The sequence below is a fragment of the Olea europaea genome, chromosome 23 (assembly GCF_002742605.1).
Source record: "Olea europaea var. sylvestris chromosome 23, O_europaea_v1, whole genome shotgun sequence".
In the NCBI taxonomy this organism is placed as follows: Eukaryota; Viridiplantae; Streptophyta; class Magnoliopsida; order Lamiales; family Oleaceae; genus Olea; species Olea europaea.
The window spans coordinates 7,802,769-7,822,896 of record NC_036259.1 but is presented as its reverse complement, the minus strand read 5'-3'; the positions used below and the strand labels follow the sequence as shown (position 1 = coordinate 7,822,896).

General features: G+C 30.9%; 2 protein-coding genes across 4 annotated transcripts in view; one reads left to right on the top strand and one right to left on the bottom strand.

Moving 5' to 3' along the window:
* LOC111372272 (mediator-associated protein 2-like) overlaps positions 1 to 2,762 on the bottom strand; it is a 4,271-nt gene extending 1,509 nt beyond the window's left edge. Inside the window, exons 1-4 of one of the 3 annotated variants that reach the window (XM_022994514.1) lie at positions 2,499 to 2,762; positions 2,060 to 2,264; positions 1,266 to 1,344; positions 1,100 to 1,183 (exon numbers count right to left, since the gene is read on the bottom strand). In XM_022994514.1, coding sequence (XP_022850282.1) covers positions 1,100 to 1,183; positions 1,266 to 1,344; positions 2,060 to 2,188 — 292 coding nt within the window. In that variant the 5' untranslated portion in view covers positions 2,189 to 2,264; positions 2,499 to 2,762. Of the gene's footprint in view, positions 1 to 1,099; positions 1,184 to 1,265; positions 1,345 to 2,059; positions 2,287 to 2,498 lie in introns of those variants that run through there. The other 2 variants (XM_022994515.1, XM_022994516.1) reach the window with 2 other exon arrangements.
* A 13,836-nt stretch (positions 2,763 to 16,598) lies between these two features.
* LOC111372271 (pentatricopeptide repeat-containing protein At1g77405) lies at positions 16,599 to 19,915 on the top strand. Its single transcript, XM_022994513.1, has 2 exons — positions 16,599 to 18,149; positions 19,418 to 19,915. Exon 1 carries the CDS (start codon positions 16,718 to 16,720, stop codon positions 18,053 to 18,055), a length of 1,338 nt encoding a protein of 445 aa, XP_022850281.1. The 5' UTR covers positions 16,599 to 16,717; the 3' UTR covers positions 18,056 to 18,149; positions 19,418 to 19,915.
* The last annotated feature ends 213 nt before the right edge of the window (positions 19,916 to 20,128 follow it).

The following is a 20,128-nucleotide window of genomic DNA, read 5'->3' as shown; positions in this document are numbered from 1 at the left end:
CAAGTGTCGTTTAACAACACTTGTGTCGTTCTGTTGATTTCTACCATTTTTCGATTCCTTTCCTCCGCGTCGACCTCAAAGATTGGACCTCCTAATTTAAGAAAGTCAGAATTATTGATTACGTATCGGATAATTAATTCATGTCATTATCAGATATTGAATCAAATAGGTTACCAGTTCAGAAATCATGTCATTTACTTAGCCCATAAAATAAAAGACATAAGTAACATTATACAACTGCAGTCCATTTAATTATTAGTCATGTTATAATGTACAAGATTTGGTCAAAATATTACATCTTTAATTTTCGCAGTATAATTAGCGCACATTTATTTGCTTTAATTAACAATCATAAGAACCAGAAATTAATAAAATAATGAGGGTATCTCTCAAATTATGTGATCGACATGTCTACCTAGCGACTCAAATGAGTTCAACTTATCGAATACAAGGGCCTGGAAGGCTCGTGACTGCTCAAACTCGTGTTTATTGACAGAACGACACAAGTGTCGTTTAACAACACTTGTGTCATTCTGTTGATTTCTCCCATTTTTTGCTTTATTTCCTACATAGTAATGGTTCCAACACGAACAAGAAAAGATGACTAAATGGATAAATCAAGCCAACTAGTTCTTAAAATCATACTACTAATTTCACGTTGGCTACAGATTCTAATATTTCAAAATTGTCCAAAGTTCAGGGCAGGCTCACAATGCTGAGAATCATTCTTGGCATTTTTTTCCGATAGGTAAATCATTCTTGGTATTTGAAGGCAACTCGCCATCGGCTGCCCTAATCCATGTTCATGTTACAAAGATGGACAAGGATATGCAGAGGTCGAGAATTCAAAATTCCTTTGAAGAAACATAGAAGGTTGATAAAGGCTGTTGTTGATTTATCCCATTTTTCGCTTCATTTCCTCCGCGTCGACCTCAAAGATCGGACATTCTATTGAAAAATATTTATTTTATGCTTATATTGAAAAAATAAAAATCTGAATTTTTTTTTGAAATTTGACAATAGTTATTATTTTCATAAATAAAAGAAACTATACAAGAAAGCTAAATAATGCAAGACAAGTAAACTCATAACTGCGTACCTATTTTTGACTCTGATGCCGAAGATAGGAAAACCATTGCGTCAGGATCTTGGAATTTATAACTAACCACTTCATATGATTTTCCTGTCACCACAAAGCAAAGCTAAATCAGTGAAGTAGCTAAATTTTATTGCATAGCCAATATGCCAGCGGTTCAGTCAATTACCAGAAGAACCTTCAAAACTGCCCAAATGTCCATCATGGTGAAGCTTCAATGACACTTCTTGCCCGTCAAAATCAGGGGCCTGCATTACATAACAGGACAATGTAATTAAGCTGGGACTCTTGAAAATCAAGAATAATGAAGTCACTTAAACAACAAAAACTTCTGTTCAGCATACTTGTTTCATGATGCAAGATGAGTTTTTCATGGAAACAATGTCAAATACATACAAAAATCAGTTTTCCCACCATTATAAAATTGAAAAGGATTGCGTAGAGGAAAATCTCTTAACATGTTTGGTTTCGGAAGACGGATAAAACTGATGGCCATTTTAAAGAGAAATTGGGGGTAAAATGATGTTGTGAATAGTAATTGACCGAAGAATGTGTGGTTAAAAAGTAGAGAAAAGTTTTGGGTTTGCGTGAAAAATATTTTATTGTGTGAATGTGTGGTTTAAAATTAGTATGTGCAATAAAGAGTTCTAAATAAAAAATGTCAAACAGGGGCTGAACATAGAAGACCATGAAGCAAAAAAATTAAGAATTTGGACATTAGTTTTTGATATTCAACTATATTTTAAAGTTTGGGGGTTCAACTACTACTTCAGTTGGACATAAAACAGTAGCCAATAGACACCGATTATTTTTTTTTTTTTATCCATTTTCGTTTTTCTAGATAATCACAATTCTCTCACCAGAGACACATAATTTTCCATTCTAAAGCAAGTTAAATGAGGAAGAAAAAATACCATTTGATACGAGTAGATAATGAACAAGATGTAAGTAAAAGGATTTTACTTGATTAATGGGCCACTGAATGAGCCAAATCTCCGTAGAGTCGGTTAAATTGAGCTCGATGAGTGGATCCTTTCTATCCTCCTCAAACTCAGTCGATGGTTTGTAACCTGCTTCACTGGCAACATCCATAGTCTACTAAAAATCAGCCACCAAGCGCATGCAGCCACCTGGGTATATGCGCAATTGCCCCCACCGAATTTGGGTCCTGTAAATTTCACCTATTACACTTCAGTGGCGGATAAATCCATAAACAACTGCATCAAGAATTCAAGAAAAATCTTGTCCGAAAAGTCACTGTTGCCAGGGGAAGATTACCATCAAACAACAATTTCGGAAAAATAAATAAATTATAAGGAGTTGAGTTGAAATTAAATCATTCGCAACAATAAGATTTCAGCATATAAAAGCCACTTTTTACACTAATAAAATCCGATGCTACCTTCCAATTTTGTTGATGAAGAATATGAGTAGAAATCACTGCAACACAAGATAAATTGGCACTAAGGGGTGATGACTATGTCTCCCTTTTTGCCTCTCACCCAGTTTTTAGCGTAACACCGAAGAAGAAAACCTTTGCCGCTTGCCCCCTCAAGCTCTATGAATAAGACTTGAACAGGCAAATCAGCGTCATGGCTAGGAAGAAAACCTTAGCCGCTTGTTCCTTTTGCTTGGGGTTTACAAGATTTTTTCCCATTCTACTTCATTTTCGGGCCTCAATCTAGTAAGCAATAAATTAAATGGCAACTTACAACAATACCCTTAAATTGAGTGTTTTGAAAAATCATATAAAAAATTTATTGAAAGTAAAAAATATCGTGTAAAATTAAAATTTTGTCATTTTTTTCACAATTCAAATTTTTTTTTGACAAAATTCAAAAAAAGTGATACAAATTAAAAAAATGTGACAAATACCAAAATAGCACAATCCATTTGTAAAGTACCAATAATCATGTTCTTAATATATTTAGCATGTTCGAGACAATCCTCGTGAGCGTAATGCTAAATTTTAATATAATCATCATGTCTAGGATAATCTATATGCTGATTTTGTTACGAAAATATCACATATCATGCTACTTTTTTAAGAAGATGAAAAATTGACAAATCTAGCTCCTTATAAAAAGGGCAAAGAGGCAATACTGTAGATACAACAGTAAAGTAATCCAATTTTACTGTGCGTGATGTTATTTTTTATTTTTACATTTTGTGAAGAATTTTATTTATGATGATTGACAAATATTCTTTCACACACGCATCATGCCATCAGCATTAAAAAATAATAATAATAATTTTAGCATATATAAACTGCATGAGACAAAAAAAACTCCGCACAATGCAGAGAGATGGCAAACCAGTGCGAAGAGAAAAACAAAACTCTCTGCACAGGTTTGCCATCTCTCTGCACAATGTGGAGAGTACGGAGAGATTAACTTTCTCCGCACTGTGCGAAGAGATTTTCTTTCTTTTTTTTTATTTAAATCATGCAACCTAAATGTTAGTTTTTTATTTTATTAATTAAAAATCTGCATAAATCTAATAAAAAAAATATAATTACAAGAATAAGTTTAACTTTAATATAATACAAAAAAAAAAAAACTCTCAAAACAATATCATTGCTAAACAACAAATGAATCTAACAAAAACATCTAAACATAAGACAAAAAAAAAAAAAAATGTAAAACTTGTGAAGAAGAAAAAGAAAGAATGATGCCAAAAAAAATTTAACATTATTGTTCAATTGTGACATGCATTATTGATATATTAAAAACTTTTGCAGTTGTCTTTTTTCCAAAAATACTCACGTGCATTTCATCTAATTCTTCACTAAATTGGTAGGTTAAAAGTATTGTTTGTGTTAAATTTTTTTAAAAAATAATCATAATAAATCTTCTTGTTACACTAATAAAATTACAATAATTTTTTTTTACAAATAGCATAAAAAAATCAATTTTATTTTCGTAATTTCATAACCACCTATTTTTTTCTATTCCCGGGAATACAACTATATAAAAAGAAAACAATATTGAATTACAATATTTAGTACTTAAGAAATTCAATATTAAATAAATTTTATACATTTATAAAAAATTATAAATCGACGTATATGTAAAATACTACATATGCAGCTTACCGTCTATGCAGCTACCCGTATTTGCAGCTTACCATATTTGTAGGTAATATATCGTATTTGCAACTTATCGTATATGCTGCATATCATATTTGCACCTTATTGTGTTTGTAGCTTACCGTATATACTACCTATCGTATTTGCAGTTTACCGTATTTTCATATACCGATTTTGATACTTATAAATACCGTATATTCACTTACCAAACCGAATGTCAAAAAAAAATTCAAATTTTAATTTTTTCAACATAAACAGAAAATAAATATAAAATACATGAAGCACAAAATATAAACGCATATGAATATGTAAGTGGATTTATAACTTTGTGTTCAATCTTCAATTATCCAATGTTGAATTAAAGAAAAAATTAGAAATATAATATTCACATTCAACTCAATCATATCAACACTATCAAAGAATACAGGCAAAATAATTTGTATAACCTTGTATTTTTTTTATTCAAGCATGAAATGTACATATTTTTTCTAGACGACACAATACTGTTATGTAATTGTAAAAGCAATTTGCAATTATTTTCTTATATCATGGAAATATTTCTAAATATTGCTTCAAAACATTCCAAAAGCCAAAAATTCATAAGCTAATAAAAATACGGTAGTTACAAAAATTCGTGCAACGCACAACATTTGCAAATTTTTATTTTTTTTCTTTTTGCGATTGCAATTTTTTTTTCCTTTCTTCCCCCCCCCCCCCTCCCCGCTTTCCCTATTTTTGTTTTCTTTTTACAAAAGTTTGAATCTAAATTATTGAAACAAGGGTTTTTGATAAGTAAATATAAAATTTTGCTATGAACTGAATGTATGTTGGTTTGATTTTATTGTGTGGTTCTAAGTCGATTTTTTTAGAGGGTATTATCATTTCGTTTCTAACACTAGCTTCTTTTAAAAATGGGAAGGAGTAGCCACTGTTCAAGGAATAGTAAAGTAATCACATTCCAATGTTGAAGCCTTTTTTTTTCTTCTTTAGCTCACGTCACGTTGGTTTTTACCTGCAACCATACTCCTTATTTTCGGCGACCATACTTTTGAGGCAACCATACTCCTTATTTTCACGTATGAAGTAAGGCAATAAGTTTTTTTGTTTTCCTTCTCACAGCTATCCCCCCTCTCTATTCTCGTCTTTTTCTAATCTTCAGGCGAAGGATGAGGTTTTTTTTTTGTTTTTTGTTTTTAAAGGGATGATGTTCCATCGATTCTCGAAAAAAAAATTTGATGCTTCCAATTTTCCTTTTATGTAACATGAAATGAGTTTTACATGGTTAGTAGTGTTTTCTTCGTAATCTTTTTGTGGAATTGATTCAAGTTTTGTTCCAAATTGTGTTGAAAATGCATATTTTAGTTTGTTGTAAAGTTGAATGAATCTATTTCTTTGTTTTGCAGAGAGGTAGTTTTTGGTTTTCGTCAGTTTCTTCTTTAATGAACTTTTTTTAGATATGTGTAGTGTTTGCAATTTTCTCTCGATTGTCCTTGTTAGCTTTCATCTTCCTATCATCATCTCTCTGTGGAAAGTTGATTTTTTCTGCTAAAATAATTATCAGTTGTGTGTGAATGTGTTTCTTGTTTAGGCTTTATAATTAATTATTTTCTTAGAAAGTATTGCCTTAGTGTGATCTTAGTTTAGTTGGGTAAATTAATATTAATTTGGTGAATTCATTTTTGTTGGAATACGGAGCATTTAGTCTTGCTAAATTTATGGGTGGTTCACATTTATTGTTTCATAACTGTGATATAATTTTTTTTTTTCATTAGTACTTTCATCTGCAACCATTTTATTGCTAGCTTAGGAAAAAAAAAAAACTCTCCACGCTCTGCGGAGAGTTTTTTCCAGCTCTCTGCACTGTGAGGAGAGTTGTGTGTGGAGTCTCCCCATGCGCAGAGTCTCCGCACAACTTTTGCAAATTTTTATTTTTTTTTCTTTTTTGCAATAGCAGTTTCTTTTTTTCCCTTACCTTTTTTTCCTCGCTTTCCCTCTTTTTGTTTTCTTTTTACAGAAGTTTAAATCTAAATTATTGAAACAAGAATTTTTGGTAAGTAAATATAGAATCTTGCTATGAATTGAATGTATGTTGATTTGATTTTATTGTGTGGTTCTAGGTCGATTTTTTTTAGAGGGTACTATCATTTCGTTTTAATCGTTCTGAAAGCTTAAGGATTTTATTTTGTTTTACGAGACAAGACAAGAATTATGACAAAAGATGAAATAGCTCTAATGGATCACTTGGATTGGATAAAAGCCCACGTCTTCAACCATTCAAGTTGTGAGTTCTGATTTTGAATTTTTATTGATGTTTGACTTTTTTATTTTCATTTCTGTTGTTAAAAGGTAAATAACATAGATTTTTCTTGATTATACTACTGTTTTAGCTTGTTGATGTTATCTCGAAGGTTAGTCAAAAACCGTAGTAGCCTCGAACCACCACCACTACCATAAGCAGAATCAACACCACCACCACAACACTCCCACTTCTCCCTGCTGAAAATCACATTAGCATGAAAATCATCCATCACTCTAAAGATCTTCGAAGAGTTTGAAAGATTTTGGTCATTGAAATCGTAGTGAAAGCGTCAGTTATAGTGATGAAATTGAAGAAATGAGATTTGAGCATACTATCTTGGCCATTAATGGGGAGAAATGAGGTCAAGAGCAGGCAAAATTTGATTACGGTGTGGTGGCTATTAATTCTTTACAGCAAAAATTAGATGACAGATATATGGGTGGTTTGGGGATTTTATAACGTATTTAATACGTTCTCAACTGATTTAATTAGTTATTAGGGTATTAATCAATTTAGTTAATTTTTTAGTGTATTGGGCTTAATTTCCTCTAAATTAAATACATAAATAAAAAAGGAATTTAGGCTCCCCACTCTAAAAAGTGAATAAATAAGTTAATACACTTAGAACCTGTCTGAGTCACATTGTTTGAAAAAAATATATTCTTAAATTGTAATTTGATATCGTTTCAATCACACATTTGCAATAAAATAATATTAAACATAAATTTAAAATTTTTCCTTATTTTTTGACTACATATTCTCCATCAATCTATTATTCTAAAATATATATTTTTTTAGAAATAACGTGGCTCAACCACACTTAAACAAATTAAAACCTCTAATGACTGTAGAATTAATCTAGTTCTACAAGCTTTGTTTACAAATTAAGTGTTGGTAAAGTTTAGGCCATTGATTTCAAAAATTGTTTTTGAAATGATTGGCCTAATTGTTGTTAATACATACTTTGTAAACCAAATTTGTTAACCTACTTTATACAAATAGCATGATTCATAATCATAATAATTAATTGTTTTTGAAATGATTGGCCTAATTGTTGTTAATACATACTTTGTAAACCAAATTTGTTAACCTACTTTATGATTCATAATCATAATAATTACACCCTAAAATATCCCAAAACCCTCAAAACCAATTGATTACAGACAGAAATTCTAAATCTCGTTGTGTACTAGACAAAATCATTTTTGCAATAATCATTTTTCCATTTCTTTCTTATTTTTGAAAGTTAATGTGCTCACGTCATTACACGATTCTCTCTCTCTCCCTCCCCAAGTTTTTGGTGTTTTCTTTGTCTCTGCGGGGGACAAGCTTGTGCACTAAGGTTTGTTTGTGCCTGGAAAGAGTAAATTTGTGAGCATAGATTCTCAGATTCTCAGGTAATTCCCCTATTATTATACTCGGATTGATTGATTTATTGATTAATTCGATTTTTGAGTTGCTTAAATTTTCAACTTGTGTAATTTTCTTTATTTTTGCTAGTTTTGTTTCTCTTCCTCATGTTTTTTTATTCAACTCTACTTGATGACCTTTGGTTGAGGAATTGAATAATCAATTCAGATGTAATTCATTTTTTCGTACTTGACGAATTGATGATGAAATCATGTCACTTGAAGTTGAGTTTGTTTACTTTTATTGGAAATTTTGATGAATTTTTCAATTTTTAGTAGCGGAGAATTGGTTGATTAGGTTTATAGTGAATTTCTTGGGTTGAAATTTGATTATAACTATGATCAATGATTTAAAATTTGTTTTGATTAACTACGTCAAGGAGAATAAATCAAACTTTCCTTGATTTCTTATTTTCTAGTATATATTTCAATAATTTCACTTGTAGAAAGTGAAACTTCTTTAACCTTCCAAAATAAAAGCTCATATTCTGTATTTTTCTACTTCGTATAAAATTCCAAAGGATGAAGGAAGATAGCTTTTCTAGATTATAAGTAGTGGCGGATCCAGATGGTGACCAGCTAGGACGGCCACTTTTTAGATTATAAGTAGTGGCGAATAGTTGGCCGCCCTAGCTGGATCCACCAGGATATATATTTTTTTGTTAGTAATAGATTAAATTTTTACCTTATATTGTTGGTAATTGATTTTATTTTTAAATATCCTTGTAGCTTACTTGGTGAGAGCCAATTTTAATATATTTTAAGTCTTAGTTTCGAATATTTGTCAATGGATTTGTTATGTATTATTTTTATTCTATAATTTTTACCAAAATTCAATAAGGGGGGGATAATGGGGATTTGAACCCATGATCTCAAACAAGGGTTATGGTAAACTTAATCATTATGGTACCTCTTGAATTGTATTACTAAATTTAACAAAATGATATTTGTTAGATTTTGATTGTTTTAATGCAAACAATTTTAAATATTTGAATTCACACTCTTCCTTTAAATTATACAAAACTTGGCAACAATGTTATTTGATAAGTTCTATTTATTCTTATAACAGAATTATATATATTCATTTTGAACAAAATAATTGTTATATTTATACTTTAGGCCTTGTTTGATTCCCCTTTTTTTAAAACTACATTTTTCTTTCTTCTTTTCATCAATATATTTTTTAATAAAATAATATTACACATAAATTTAAAATTTTTCTTTATTTTTAGTCACACGTTTAGACGTTTTCCATCAAGTCACCATTCCAAAATACATTTTTTGAAAAAAAAAATGGATACCAAAAGGACTTTTAATATTTTATGGCGGCCAACGGTAGATGGTCAACGATCGCCTGTGTTAACTCAAACTCTTGGATTCGCCACTGATTATAAGGTTTTGGTCACTTGTTTTTGGCTTGATGGTGTAGCGAACATTCAGAATCTTCTACCTTGTTGTGCTTTGTGTTCAAGAAAATGTCTGATTTTGTCGCCAAGGGATGAAATATTAAAATTCTTGCTCAATCGTGGGTGGTGATGGTTAATTTTGTAACTCTTATAGCAAAAAAGTTATCTCTGAAGTTACTGGAGAGTAGTATGGTTTCAATGATTGGGTTCTGATATTGCTTCAATTAAATGCGTTGTTAGATTACTCATTCATGTGCCAGTTGGGGGAAAAAAAGGCTTCCATTAGTTTGTAGAATGGTGTAATAGGACAATTACATCCCACCTTGTATTGAGGAAGAAAATTAACTACCCATATTTTGGAGCATTCTACTCTAAATTTTGACATTAGGCGTGTCGGCGTCTTTCTCTTGGAAGATTGCCTTCTAGTATAGTATTTAATTGTATGTCATAATTTTGATTTTTGACACTTTAGTAAAAACATTAAGCGAAAATTGGTTCTCCTTTCTTCCCTTCCATGTTATTATCATTAGCTACAATTTGATCGGCATTACCTAGTCATTTGTTGGTTATTACAACTGAAGTCTCTACTGTCTTTGCATGTTCTCACATAAAGGTTTTAATATATTCTTTTCTTCGGCTAATTGAATATCCCCACTTAGTTATCAGGGGCGGATTCAGCACTGACGGCCGCAAGGGGCGGATCCAGCACCTGGTGAGCCCCAGCGGCTGTCCATGCTGGATCCGCCGGAAGCTCTTTTTTTTTATAATAGATGAAAGATTTATATTATATATATGATAATTCACCTTCTTCCCAAAATCTCCTAGAGCGTTGCTTGTTGAGGTTTTTACTGTCAAATATGAGGTCTTGGGTTCGATTTTTCGTCAAAGCATTTTATAGTGCTATTTTCTTGATTCAACAATTTTTTCCTAAAACCAATGCAAGAGAAGGGATTCAAACCCTTAACCCCACTTTAAGATGGTTGAGGCATTAACCATCATTGCACTCATTGATTTGTGACACTAAATGTAACAAAATTATATATGTTCAAGTTTAGACTTTAGAGGTTTAGATGCAATTAAAAGGATTCGAACCTTAGACCCTCATTTGAATTATACAACTCTTAGCCAATATGTCACTTATTGGGTTGAAACCGTAATTGTCACAGAATATATATATATTCATTTTTAGCACAAATAATTGTTATATTAAATTTGAAATATTTTATTGTGACCAACGATAACCGGCCGCCCGTCCGTGCTCACTTCAAGTCCTAGATTCGCTCCTGTTAGTTATACTTTGGTCTTAATAATATGATGAAGTTGGCTATCTTCTATGCGTACTTACATGCAAGAAAAAAATATTTATTATATATTTGTGACAAAATTTGTACAAGAAGCCATTTGGTGTGTTAGTGCCAAGATTTAAATTTGCACATTAAAATTTGCAAAAACACACATTTATGCATCTAATTAATTGCTTCAATGAGATACGGTTACTTTTTCATAGAAAAGTGATAGAAGGTGACTATTTCGTATTCTCATTTTCATAAACATCTTGGATGTGTTAGTTGAATTGACTCAAAGAAATATTAATTGAATGCAAAATCAAAACAATTTTTGAATTGACATATTTAAATTTTCAAAAAGGCATATGTATACATTAAGTTAATTACTCCAATAAGATATATCGACTTTTTCAGATAAAAGTAACAAAATGTTTCTTTTTCACAATCTCATTTTTGAACACCTTGGAGCATCAATTGAATTGATCCAAAAAATGTAAATTAAATGCAAAATTAAGCTGATGTTTGGCCTCCATTAATTTTCATTCCATTTATTTCATTTTTCTCTCTCATATTTCAACCATACAATCTTTCATAAAATAATATTGCACGTAAATCGAAATTTTTTCTTTTTTTACAATCACTCATTTTTCAAAAAAATACTATTTCACTCATTTTCATTTCCACAAAATGGGGGCCAAACAGGGGCTAAAACAATGTTTGAATTCGTATATTTAAATTTCTAAAAACACACACATATGCATCTAATTAATTGCTCCAATAAAATACTTCAACATTTTCAAAGAAAAGTGACATAATGTATTAGTGTTATTTTTTCATAGAGAAGTGACAAAATATCACTTTTTCACATTCTCATTTTCGCGAACACTTTTAATGCATCAGTTGAATTGATTCAAAGAAATATTAATTGAATGCAAGATTAAAACAAAGTTTGAATTCGTATATTTAAATTTTTAAAAATACACACATATGCATTTAGTTAATTGTTTCAATAAGATTCTTTGACATTTTCAAAACACTCTGGATGCATCAATTGAATTGATTCAAGTAAATATAAATTGAATGCCAGATTAATACAAGGTTTGATTTTGTATATTTAAACTTCCAAAATACACATACATATGGGTCTAGTTAATTGCTCCAATGAGATACTTTGATTTTTTCAAAGAAAAGTTTTCTACATTCTAATTTTCACGAACACATTGGATAGATCAATCGAATTGATTCAAAGAAACATGAATTAAATGCAAGATTAAAATTATGTTTGAATTTCTATATTCAAATTTTCAAAAATACATACGTATGCATCTAGTTAATTGCCTCAATTAGACAATGCGACCTTTTCAAGAAAAAAAAGGTGACATATATCACTTTTTTATATTCTCATTTTCGTAAACACCTTGGATGAATCAACTGAATTGTTTTAAAGAAATATGAATTGATTGCAAGATTAAAACAATATTTGAATTTGTATATTTAAATTTTCAAACACACATAAATACCTAGTTAATTGCTTCAATAAGATGCTGCGACATTTTCATAGAAAAGTAGAATGTCACTTTTTCTCATTCTCATTCATAAAAATGCATTGGAAGCATCAATTGAATTAATTCAAACACATTTGGATATTAGGACGTCACATGAATGCTGATTTGCCCGTTGAAATGAAGATAACAGTTGTCTATAAGCTTAACTCGAAAATAATGTTATCATTTCAAATTGTTCAAGCATTACTTCATTAACTCAAATAATGACTAAATGTAAGAAATATGAAATCTGACATTTTATGATTTTCTTCAAGATATATATTTTTATTTTTTTATTTTGTAACTATGATGCATTGAAGAGTAGAGGAACCACACCTAAAGCTGCTACACAAGCTGCACGTTCCGAACACAATCCGACAACCCATGTGAAGTCGAGGGTGGATGATGGGTGTTTAAATCCTGATTCAGTTTCTGGAAAATTGAGCGTAAAAAATACTTCCAGTTTTAACTGTTTTCCATTTAATCCAAGCTTATCATGTTTTTTCAAAATGACCCCAACATATGGGGTATTTGTGTAAATACCCCATAAAAATATTGATCAATTGAATACTCAACTTTTACTTTTCACAAATTAAGTGATCAATAAAAGAAAATTTGAAAATTAGATGTTTTGGAATTTAATTAATTCAAAATTTTAGAATTCTATTACATTTATGATATTGTCTCCAATATTAAGGCAATTTAAATTGATATGTTGTCCTTTATTTTTTCCCCCCACGATATAAAGGGAGAATGATTCTTTCACTTGATTTATACAAAGAAAAATAGCTATTATCTTTCCATTCACACAGTGAGAGGGCCACAAATTCGTGGTCACAACTATGTAATATAGAAAGGAATCAACTCATACGAGCCATACTTATATGTCACTAAACATCTCGTCAATATCACAACCATCATCTCTGACAATCATTTATGTCTATATGAATAATTGTCATATGAAACTCTAACAATTCTATGAGGTAACAATAGTGGAATTACAATTGTTTATCACATCTCCTGCGAACTCATGCCATATAAATTTGTCGAAATTACACAATATTAAATGAGTCGGAATCACAATTATTTTTGTTAAGCAGTCCATTCAAGATCATAACGTTGACATACAATCACATAGTGAAGGAGTCACATACCCTACAAACAGAATTTATAATATACCTTCAACGTTTCTTTTAGCCACTGCAATGTCTATCCATATTTGTACATATTTCAATTGATTTTAAAGAGAAAATAACTAATTTTCTATGTTATTGTGATCACTTTAAAAGAAAGAAACTATTTTCATGTATCCACCGAGTAGTTATCTTGTCAATTTTCAAATCTAGGGAACAGGCCCCTATTTGGCTCCACTTACTCCTTTGCTTGGGTTCTATTAAAATATGTTTTTGGGGAAAAATGTAATTTGAAATAGTTAATTTTTTATTTTTTATTTTGAAAAAATGTGATAAAAAAATAAGGAAAATTTTGAATTTACATTTAATATTATTTTATTGAAAAATGTGATTAAAGAGAGAAGAGAGAAAATGCATTTTGAATAAAATGGAGTTCAAACAAGGGGAAAAAAGTTGAATTAAAATCAAATATAGAGTTCTACACTAAATTTTAACCATACAATTTATGGGATCTACAATTTTTCAACAACTAATTCCATCAATTTTTATTAAAATCTATTAAAAATCTGATTTTTATTTAAACCATAAGGTTTTTTTTTAAAGAAAATATATTGTTTATTTTGGAGTGACTTGGTTTTTGCAATTTAATAAATTTTTTATCATTTCTCAAAATGTAATGTTAATTATAAGAGTTATAATATTTTCCTAATAAATATGCATCCATTCCATTATAGTTCGATTTCTAATGTTTGTGCACAACCAATATTATAATAAAATAATTGTCCAAAAACATGATTTAACATAATTCTTATGATTAAATAAACCATTACTATAATAATTGCACAAAATATTGTAACATCTGTTCATTTAAAAAAAACAAAATGACTAGCAAATATAGTAAGAAATGGAATACGAGACATTGGAGGCAAAAGTTTTGAAAAGTTGAGATTTGCAAAAGAAAATAAAACGAAGGATGTGATAGTTACACAATCTACTTTGTTGCAAGAGAGAATTGTCTCCACGACAAAGACAAGAGCAAGAAAATGTATATATATAAATTATAAATAAGTTAAAAAAAAAAATTTCACCTGTTTTGATAGATTTTGAATGGCGCCATTTATGTGGGATTGAAAAAATCAGTGCTTACTAATTTTTTTGGCATCGATTTTGAATGGTTTAAAAATTATTAAAAATTGATATAGTATAATTTTGACCGATTCTCTTAATCCACCAAGTCGACGGGTTTTGATCGTTTCTTATATTCTCTTATAATTTTACCTTCTATAAAATATTTATTTCCGACCAACACAAGTTCTTCAAAAGTAACTTGTAAATAAAAATATATTAATATATATATATATATATATATATATATATATATTTTAAAAAAACTTCATAACGTGTGGATAATAAATTCTCTAGGTTGCATAGTTTGAAAAATCATTGCTAAAATCCAGAAAAATCAACTCGCTCATAAATGTTCAAAAAGGCGCTTTAAAAAATGCCCATAACTGGTATGCCGAAACTCCCAAGCATAATGTATTGTTCCAATTTCCATCTATATATTAATTTCATAAATATTATTGCTAAATATTTAACTATTTAAATTTGATATGTAATTTTTGAATATTTATGAAAATAAATTATTGTAATTATCAATGGGCATTAATATTTAAATTAATGAAAAGTACATAACTGCAAATTAAGATACAGAATAAGATATGCTCCTTTTTTCCCTTTTTTATTGGTTATGTGATTATTGTGTTTTAATATGAATAACTTTATTCATGACTATTATTCAAAATGTATTATTTAAAAAACAAATTTATAAAATACACTATTTTACATTTGTACTAGTGTTTTTAGATGTCAGAGATGATTTAATGGGCATTTGTGCTAATTTTATCTTAAGCATCAGTAATGTGTCATATAAATTCATTGGGGGATTTTAAACATTATTCAAATGTTGAGAGGCCTACTATAAATTTATCCACCAATGAATTTATATGATGCACTGGTACTTAACATAAGATAAGTACCGGTGCTCATTAGGTCATACCCGATTAAGAAACTATGCGAATTTATGCACTGGTACTTAACATAAGATAAGTACCGGTGCTCATTAGGTCATACCCGATTAAGAAACTATGCGAATTTACAAAAAATAAATACAAACGCGCATTTTCTCTCTTGGTTAATCTGTTTGTACATGGGTTGTTAATAGGAGAATTTACATGTGCTAAGATTAGGATTGGACAAAACTTTCGAACCAAATCGAATCGAACCCGACAGTTCTTCAAAAGTTAAATACCCGAACGGGTATCTGAATTGAGAACAGACGGGTACGGTTCGGTTCTAGAACAAGAATCGAATAAGAATTGAATTTTACTTATTTTTTTATATTGAATAAATCAAATTATTTTTTTTCTAAACAAATTAACAAATTAACTAATAGCTTGTAAGTATTAGTAATACTTAAAAATATTTTACCTCTATGATTCGAATTCAATTTTTTTATTTTATTATTATTATTATTATTATTTATGTAAACTTGAAAGTTGAAACAAATGAATTATTGATATAGATCGCCAATATTTTCATATTAGTTTCTACTTTTTGGTTTTATATATGTTGGTAAATTAATTTTATTTGACAACTTGTTAGTTATATGTTTTTGAATTGGACTTCGTTAATTTGTAAAAGCCATGATTGAATATGTTATTAGTTGAGTTTATGTAGTGTTGTTGTAAATGTTAAAAAATATAATTATGGTATGGAACCGACCAGAATCGAATCGGACCGGATCGAACCGAACCCGAATGGTTCCATAATTATATTTAGACCCGACGGTTTCACTTATTAAATATCTGAAAATTTCGGTTCAATTCGGTTATAAAGAGAATCGAACTAAACCGAACCATGCCCAGCTCTAGCTAAGATGACAGCACTCGTATGCTGCCATTTTTTTTAAATAAAGCTACTTTGACATTTATTTTTAACATTTTGCATGAAATGCATTCCATGATATGTAAAAAATTTGACAATTGATTTGAACAAATATTGTTTAAGCCCTTATTTGTTTCTCATTCTTTTCTTATTAAAACAAAAAATTATGATCGTTATCTATCATATTAAATCACCAAATTTGAATTTTCATCTCTATAAAAATCATAACGACTCTATTTTTCATTATCGTTTTTACAAAAATAGAAACAAACAATGGTCAGAATGTCTACAGAGAGAATGTCAACCAAAATATCAATCAGAAATGTCATTGTGACCAACTGTCAATAATTTTTTGCCAAGTGTTTTCCAATATAAATTCCTCTCAAACTACCTACACACAGCACGACTCTTTCTCCCTACCTCGACTATTCGCCCAAATCTTTACCCCTGCGCCTCTACTCCATCGTTGCAACCTAAATTTCCTCCTCGATCATTATTGTCACTTCATTTATGTGTTCATCAAATCCACTCCACCGTCAAGTCCCAAAAACAAGTTATCTTGTAAACCAAATTCTTGCAGCAATAATCCAAAACAAGCCATTTAACAAAATCACATCTCCAACAATTTCACCCAACCCCATTTGGACCTCAGAATCAGTCACTCAAGTCCTTAGATCCATCCCTTTATACCTCTTCCAGTCCTCAAGATCCATTGGCCGTCAAAAATCATTCCGCCACCGGACCGCTCTCAGACAAAGAAATCTGAAACAGGAATTTGTTAAATACAGAAAAGGGGTTCTTATTCTTGGTCCAGCTGCGCATAGAGATTTAGGGAAGGTAAATCTTGGTTTAGAGAAGGCATTGGAGTTTTACTATTGGGTTGAGACCCATTTTGGGTTTGAACATAATGAGTCTACTTGTAAAGAGATGGCTCTTGTATTGGTTAAAGGGAATAGGATGAATCTGTTATGGGATTTCTTGAAGAATATGTCGAGAAGGAAGGTTAATCTTGTGACAACTGCGTCTATGACTTGCTTGATAAAGGCTTTAGGGGAGGAGGGTTTGGTGAATGAGGCATTGGCTGCATTTTATAGAATGAAACAATTTCATTGTAAGCCTGATGTTTGTGCTTATAATACAGTGATTTATGCGCTTTGTAGAGTTGGGTTTTTCAAGAAAGCTAAGTTCTTGCTTGAGCAAATGGAGTTGCCAGGGTTTAGATGCCCAGCGGATGCATTTACTTATACGATTTTGATTAGTTCTTATTGTAGGTACAGTATGGAGACTGGTTGTAGGAAGGCCATTAGGAGGCGGATGTGGGAGGCAAATCACTTGTTTCGCTTAATGCTGTTCAAAGGTTTTGTTCCTGATGTTGTAACTTACAATTGCTTAATCAATGGGTGTTGTAAGACCTCTAGGATTGGAAGGGCTTTGGAGTTGTTCGAGGATATGCCAAAGAGGGGATGCATACCAAATAGAATTACGTATAATTCTTTCATTAGGTACTATAGTGCAGTAAATGAGATTGATAAGGCCATTGAGATGTTGAAGAGGATGCAAGAAATGAAACATGGGGTGCCAACTACAAGTTCTTATACCCCGATAATCCATGCCTTGTGTGAAGTGGGGAGAGTAATGGAGGCATGGGAATTTCTCATGGAGTTGATTGACGGAGGATCAGTTCCAAGAGAGTATACTTATAGATTTGTTCGTGAAGCTTTGAACTCGGAAGGAAGGAAGGATATGATAGATGATAAAATATGTAGACGAATTGAAGAGGGAATTGATAGTAGAATTAGGCAAGTAATGAAGGTAAAGCCAATTATGAGTCAAGCAACATCAGACTAGAAGTGTAGTAGTTCTATGAATTGAAGTTTATGTCATTCACCATTGTGAGTTCTTGGAATAGAAGATCCTTCCATTGTAGCATTCTGCTTTGCGGGTGAGAGACAGAAGAAGATCGCAGATACACTTTCACTACTTATCAAATTGATATATTTGTTCTTGAACGTTTTCCTTGTGTGTTCAAAGTCATGCAAAATCTTTATTAAAAATTTCTTTGATCTCTCTTAAAATTCTAAAATGGCTGTTTACATTAGTATTTCTTTTGCAATACTGCAATGGACCTGGAAACGCCTGAATTTTCTCCTTAAACTCTATCCGCTGTTATTGTTTCTTTTTGGTTATTATTAATTTTTTGCGTGATTGTTGTAAGTTCCTAATTCCTATAGCTGCCCATGTAAGGTTAAGCTACATGCCAATATCAGTGGTCTCATGGTAGCATGTTAGGTGAGATTACAATGCCATGGGCATCTACATTGAAGGCAAATGACTTGAGATGAAAATCTGGCCATAATGAAACTTGAGAAAAGTTGTATCGTGGTTGGAGGTTCATGCATTAAGAGTGATGATGCACAGTATATAGAACAATAAAAGAATAGAGAAGAAAAGATAAAGATGAGAGATAGAGAAGAGGAAAATTAATAACCAACCAAACTATGAAAATAGATAATTACTTAATTGTGCCCTATTGAGAAGGAATAAAGGATTAGTTCTGAGGTATTCTTCTTCTTTTGCCTATAGTAAATACCTATTTGGCAAGTCTCCCAAGAATATATACAAGGATCTCCATCAAAAAGTTGGTTTCATTTATGGTCATGAAAGGCCAGATTTTGTATTATTTTACTCATTTTCTGTGACGATATTAATGATTTCACCCAAGTGAAATGCTGATGACAAAAGAATGAGGAACGAATCCACCTATTTGTTAGGGACAGTTTGGAATTTTGGGTCTGTCTTTGGCATCTGATTTAAGCTCAAGTCAGTTGACACGCTATATATCAGTCGGTTCCCGAATATGAAGGATAATGAGCTTAAGCTGGACAAGGTTTATGCAAGATTATGTTGCTTGAGATAAATTCGCGTCGGTAGTAGTGATTTTTGCCTATTGCCTATAACTTGAAGTAAAATTTTTTCGTGTATCTCAGTGTGTGTGAGCGAAGGTATTTTTAGTGTGCTCGTACAACTACTGAAGGTGATTCTTACCATTGCACTTGTGAACGTGATAGTACTGAGAATTGAGCCGAGAAATTTTACTCACTTTAACACTTTATGCACTGACTACGTTGTCTTTATTTAACTATATATATCTGATAACAGAGATTTTGATAGAATTTATTTGCATAGCTGATTAATGGAATTCTCCTGCAGGTAGATTATTGCGTTCTTGTGGATGTCACCGTTATCTCTTTGATGACAGTTTATATACTTCCAGTGCTCTATCTTATGATCTGCAAAACAACGTCGTTACATTTATAGAGCCAACAAAGCTTGACCGAGATGCTGAGAGTGGACAGGAAACACTTTGACGAACAATATGACCTATTCCCCTTTTTGGGGGAATATGCATTCAAATCGAATGATCAAGTTTGAGTTGCCACACTCCATGCAGACGAGATATTGCCAATATCCCACTGGTTCAATAGAATTTCTCAAGGCAATCATCACCAGAAGGGAACCGCTCAAATATTGGAATATTATAAGCAACCTTTTGTCCAGAGTATATGCAAAGTTTCGTGATATACAAGTCCAATGAAATCTTTTGTACCATTTATATCTAATCAATTCAATACTTGATGATATTTTTGTATGAAATTAACTGTGTACCTCTAGTCATATGATTTAATTGAAAATCTGCAATGGAAGATAGACCTCACAATACCAACCAGCTTTTTTAGATGCTCAATTTGTAACCAATATGGCTATTGTATGACACCCACTATTTGAGGAAAATAGAGTTTTGAACAGTAATGTTTAGGAGAATGTGTGATTAAAAAAGATGGAAATTTTTTGAGTTTATGTATGAAATATTTTATTATGTGAACGTGGGGTTGAAAAAGAATATGTAGAAAAAAGAGTTTC

Bases quoted from the DNA above. Each gene is read 5' to 3' on its own strand.
- LOC111372271 (XM_022994513.1), top strand. From the start codon at position 16,718: ATGTGTTCATCAAATCCACTCCACCGTCAAGTCCCAAAAACAAGTTAT.